The sequence below is a fragment of the Protopterus annectens genome, chromosome 7.part0 (genome assembly GCF_019279795.1).
Source record: "Protopterus annectens isolate FY-2018-M chromosome 7.part0, PAN1.0, whole genome shotgun sequence".
Classification (NCBI taxonomy): domain Eukaryota; kingdom Metazoa; phylum Chordata; order Ceratodontiformes; family Protopteridae; genus Protopterus; species Protopterus annectens.
In genome coordinates, this window is record NC_056739.1 from 1,377,669,619 (window position 1) to 1,377,675,618 (window position 6,000).

Below are 6,000 nucleotides of genomic sequence, written 5' to 3' on the forward strand. Positions count from 1 at the left end.
ATCGTTGGTCAGGGCCTAGGCAAGGAATACAGTACAAATGAAAATCCTTATGAGATATTTGCTTCCCACAAGTAATACAATTATTAACTTTTACTGACATCGGTAAGGAGCAAGAAAAAGTTTCCCCAACGGGGTACTTACCGTTTAGTTGAAGACTTCGGTTCCGAAACACGAAAATGAAAATTTCAGGAGTCGGACAACCGGCACTTGCGAACTGCTTTTGCTTCGGGCACCGTGCGGCAAGAAAGACTGATGTAGTGGCGTCGGCTGCGTGTTTTGTGCCCCTGACAACCTGACATCATGGAGGAGGGGACAGCAACCAACAAAGGACCCAAGACTTTGTTAGTCGAGCTGACTGAGGGCAACCTGCCAGCAGATTACCCAAATGTAATGACTGCAACAATGAAACACGAAGATCACTTCCCTCTTAGCTGACACCTCACAAACACCAATGTACAAGGAAAAAAAAAAAAAAAAAGGAAGGTTCCCAAACAGAGCACATAACTGAATAAGCAAAAGCACAGGTTACACCTATGAGCACATGAACAGAGAGAGTGATGGAAAGACTGTCCAAGGATCTTACACTCGTAATCGTTTATGCACTCCTACACAAACAGGCGTAGGTAAAACATCAGACATGCAGCTGTTTGAAGGTTTTTGGCTTTTGGTACCCCAAATGGATGTTAGGTTACCTTGGCGGGAGAGTAGTGTTGGAAGACTGCAACACTGAAATAAGGAAATCTGCCAGACACTGAAGATGTGACCTACACACCTTGGAATCAGAGGTCCTGCTGATCTCTCCTTAGAACATACAGACTTGCTGCAGTCAGGGTAACCCTTGTGGTTAAGAGTACTTAGTTTTGAGTGCTATCACTAAGCCCTAGCAAAGGTCTCAAGGAGATAACTTACTGTGATCCAGTCATGAGTGTAGTCTGGCCATTCAACTGGATGTGGGCAGTCCTCACTGCCTTGTATGCACATTTTACAAGTGCCTCATAATCCTCCAAAAAGGAGTACTGAAACAAATGTGAGCCTTCACTGGCAGACTGTGGGGATACAGTAATCAAATATTGTGAAGCCATGACACAGTTACATGTACAGCCAGGAGGGTGTGACTAATATTTGCAATTTATTTCCTTTGCTTTCAGAAGGTGCCCCAGAGTCATTTAGCCCCTAAAAATCTCTATCCCCCCTATTTCCCATGTTGGGTACTCTCAACTACTGCCTTTTTATTAAAAGTGAAGTTAGGTGAGCAACTTCTTTCCCCTGCATCTTTGGGTGGCTGGGATGAAACACTCACACTTGCAATGGAACAGTATTAACATTAAGTTTTCGTTTTAGGTGTGAGCAGGACATTGGAAGCATAGGGTGCATGCTGTGGCCTGTAACCAGACAGTCACAAAATATTTCAGTGACTTTAAAACAAAACAAATAAAAGTTAAGTGACAAAGGAATTTTTCCACCAGGAATATCAGTTCTCTCACAGAAAAGTACTAGTGGGAAGACCGGTATTGTTTAGTATTCATGGAGAAAGTGATACTATTGTATGCACCTGTGCAGAATGTTTATGCCCCTAAACTTGGGAACCTTTAGAGACAAATTCAGAAAGAAGGGAAAGACACCCAAGTTATCCCCACCGATGCATTTTGGGGTTTCAATCCCATTAGCTTTTATACAAGTGGAAACTTCCATGCAAGAATCTAAAAAAACAGAAACATTATATAAAGGAGGGTAAAGGGAGCATACTATCTTTCATAGTACTGCAATGTTACAACCACCACTTGAATCGAATACCTGTGTAGTTCTTCTTGCAAGTTTAGCTCTTTGTTTTCTGTACTGTCCGGCAATCCATTGGTAGCTAAGGAACTAGAAAATGTAGACTTGGGGCGATTCAGCGGCCTTGGAGTTCCAGGACCATTGATATTTGACCTGCACAAAAAGATCCATTAGGACTGATTTTGCTTTTGTCAAAGTATTTATCTTCAAACAATACAAAAGTAGCAATATCGCAACTCACTAGCTATGCATTCTACCTTTTCAGTTCTTAGAAGATATTCCACAAAACATGGAGTTCTGAAATACTGTGTTTCAAATTTAAACAATTTAAAAACAAAACATCCAAAGGGTCAGCAAACTGACTCTGAAGGTCCAACAGGGGATAGTATACTGTAAGGCTCAACAGGTATCATGAAAGTGCTAAGAAAGATGAATCTGCATGCATCTGGAATTAATTCAAACTACACTGACAAGTCACTGTAAATCAGTTTGGATGGCAAAGTGTTTCTGGTGCGAGCTTCATTCAAACAACCTATATGTTTGTCACTCAAATGGTAATACAAATTATTAGGCTACATGAAAGTGACCATATATATATACACTAGAGGGGTAAAGTGGATCTAACAGAAAAACTATTACTACCAAAGGGGAGAAAAAACCTTACCAGAAGAGATTTTTATCAATCTAACCTGAGAGCAGGCAAAAACGCAACCTTGCAGCTGAAGCGGCAAACGAGATATGGATAGTTAGCGCCTAGCATTGTGGGATACAGGGTAGCCTCGAGCCGGTAAAAATAGCTCTCGAGCTTTAGTATAGGCAGAGTTGGAGCAGAGGATCGGCTCTGAACCCATCCAGCAAGAATGAAGGCGAGATTGACAACTTAACATATAATTTTCCCATTTCACAGGTTGGTACCTGTCAGTTAAGTAGCTTTGGAACCAGGTAAGAGTGGAATTTGATAGATGATATTGGTTTAGTTTGTTTAGCAGGATTTGGTGCGAGACTGTCAAATGCTTTGGACATATCCAAAAAAAGAGTTAACACTTTTAGACCTTCATTTTTGAGAAGGTTTACTGTGTCTGTGAAGCAGAGGAGGGCTGTAGTGGTACTTTAGGCAGGTCTGAAACCATGCGGAGTAGGTGACAGGATGTTGTCTAGGAGATAGTTTAGCATCTGGGTATGGATGCATTTTTCTAGGATTTTGGCCAGGGGGGAGAGTAAAGCAAAGGGTCTGTAGTTATTAAGTTCAGTGGAGGTCCCGCCGTTATGTATGGGTATAGCATAGGATAATTTCCAAAGTTTGAGCACACAGTTTAAAACAATTGATCTGTTTGAGAGTGGAGACTGGGATAGCAATAGCATCTGCTGAGAGTTTCAAGAAATAGCTGGGGAGTAGGTCGGCTGCTGTTGATGACATTTTAGTTTGGAGAGCATGCTTTTGACTGAAGTGGTGGAAACTGTTTTGAGGGTAAACCTTGTATTAGTGTTATTTGTGTTGGGGGGGGGGGGTAGTGAGGAAGGAACAGTCCTGTGATACTGAGGATAGAACTGAGTTCACAAAGCTGAATTGTGGTTCGATTGGAACTTTATATACATACATAAATATATACATTTTATACATAAATATATATATAGATATATATACACATATATACATACATACACACATTATATATATATATATATATATATATATATATATATATATATATACATATACATATACATACATATACACAGACATTATATAGATATATATATATATATATATATATATATATATATATATACATATATATATATATATATATATATACACACACACACATATATATATATATATATATATATATACACATATATATATATATATATATACACACACACACATATATATATATATATATATATATATATATACATATATACACACACACATATATATATATATATATATATATATATATATATATATAAACAAATAATGACCCAAGACTTCGCTGATGGATGAAAAGGCAATGAGGCACCAAGGCACAAGTAAAATACAAAATAGACTTTATTCCAAGTTTCCACGTAAGCGCTTTCACGGTGTAATACCGCTTCCTCAGACGTGATACAACTGAACAAAAAGGAAAAAACACTTAAATAAGCTGACATCACTTCCTCAATAAAACAATCAAATAAAATGAAATTAATTAATTGCATTGCATCCATTGTAAAAACAAACTAAATTAGAATCTATCCATGCCTAAGAATAAATAGAAAAATGTATATGTAAGTTAACTAAATATTCAATCACATGTATATGTACAATAATAAGAACATAAATCAGTAAATATCATAATAAATATAAATAAATAAATAACGGAAGCAGAGTTTGAGTAACTAAACACTACTGAGGGCTCATCATTTAAGTGGCCTGGCTTTTAATATCGGTTTCAATGAAACACTCTCATTTAGTCCCCTACCTAAGTGTGCCCCCAAACGAAGAATCCATTTGAGTTCAGATTCCTCAGTTGAATTGATTATGTCCCCACCTCTACTGCTGGCTATTTGTATATGTAAAACTTGAAATAAAAATACATGCCCTTGACCATTTTGAATCATGTGTTTTGCTATGGCACTAGTCAATTCACCCCTATTAAAACAATAAATGTGGTCCCTTATCCGTTCACGAAGTGACCTATTCGTTTTTCCTATATAAAAATGATAGCATTTCTGACACAGTCCGAAACACACCTGATCTGCCAAAGGCGGCCATCATTTGGATTACGGAAAAACCTTGACATGTCAATATAGTCACATTGGGGACAAGAGCCACATTTACGTGTTCCATAAAAACAATTTGCTACATTAACACTATCATGTAGAGTGAGTTTGGGAAAGCACAACTGTTGTTTAAGATTCTTTAAATTACTGTAGGCATAAGAAGGTCAGTTACCAACAATTGATCTAATATTGTCTTATGTCACCAGAATATTCCAGCTGTTCAAAATCGTAGATTGTATCATATTTATATTCTCGCAATAAGGTAGTATTAATGGTAAACGAGGACACCCAACAGCAGGGGTGGACACAAATTCATTAGAAGCAGAATAGAAAGGTTTGCCCTTAGAAGATCTAAGTCTATGTATTCGTTTGGCCTAGAACAGCTGCTAGCTCTGAGGTTCCTAATGGAGCAAATCGTAGTAATACTAGGAATTCTAACAGGGTTGGTTCCATAGCAGAACCAGCTGTTTCTAATGCCGTGCAGCCACTGGTGGACGCCCAGGAGGCAGCAATAGACTTAGCGACTTCCGTAGCTGGTAATGCCGCCAACTTAGCCACGGACATTACATCTGGTGGTCAGAACACCCCACAGTTGGTTACTTCGATTTATTTCACTCCAGCCGAGGCACCGTTGAATTCTTCTACTTTGGGTTCCTCGGCTGCGACAAGAACCAGCACAGTAGTGCGTCGCAAAATACAGTTAGACAAGTTACAGAGGGCAGAACCGCAGGATTTTCCACAAATCCCTTTACCGATCAGGACCGGCAGGAAGAGGCCTGTCGAACACGAGCTGAACAGGAGCTCGAAACGCAGGGAATCTTATACAGAGGCCCAGCAGTTCCCACAGAGACAGCGTTGGGGAACGCATCTCTAACTTTGAACATTTCGGATTATGCCTTGACCAAGGATGAACTACATCTCCTCGACAAAGGTTTGACATTTATCCCTAAGACTGGTACTGATATTGGTGAAGTGCTTGTTGCATTGAGATTATTTGTGAGAAATGTCAATCTTAAATTAATATTTAACAAACAACCGATTGGTCATCAGTATTCTTTTAAGAAACGGAGCCTTATTAATCCACCTTTACATCCGAATTTGGAAGTTTTTCTTAGAAGTACTGAGAAAGACTTATATGCCAATTTTTGTGATCCCAATTGGGTCTTTACTGAGAATTTGTCAGACAATGAACGCAAGGCTCTTAATTCTCTGAGACTCAATGAGAACATAATAATTCGCCCAGCCGATAAGGGCGGTTTAACAGTTGTGATGAACCGAAAGTTTTATGTTGATTCTATGCTTGACATGTTACATGGAGAATCATATACTTCTGTCAATATGTTAGAAATAGAGAAGTCTTGCAGCAGAGTAGTTGACACATTAATTGAATGTAAGTCCTTGAATGTCTTGACCAATGAGCTATTTGATTATTTCTTGGTAGAGCATCCTGTTACA

The 6,000-nt window shown here is 38.6% G+C and overlaps 1 protein-coding gene across 1 annotated transcript in view; it reads right to left on the reverse strand.

Annotated features, from left to right (window-relative positions):
- The window catches only part of PPP4R2 (protein phosphatase 4 regulatory subunit 2), a gene marked incomplete in the record, with an annotated part of 674,825 nt that overhangs the window by 404,008 nt on the left and 264,817 nt on the right, over positions 1 to 6,000 (reverse strand). The window contains 1 exon segment of the mRNA XM_044077974.1: positions 1,795 to 1,929. Within this exon segment, the coding sequence (XP_043933909.1) occupies positions 1,795 to 1,929 (135 nt within the window).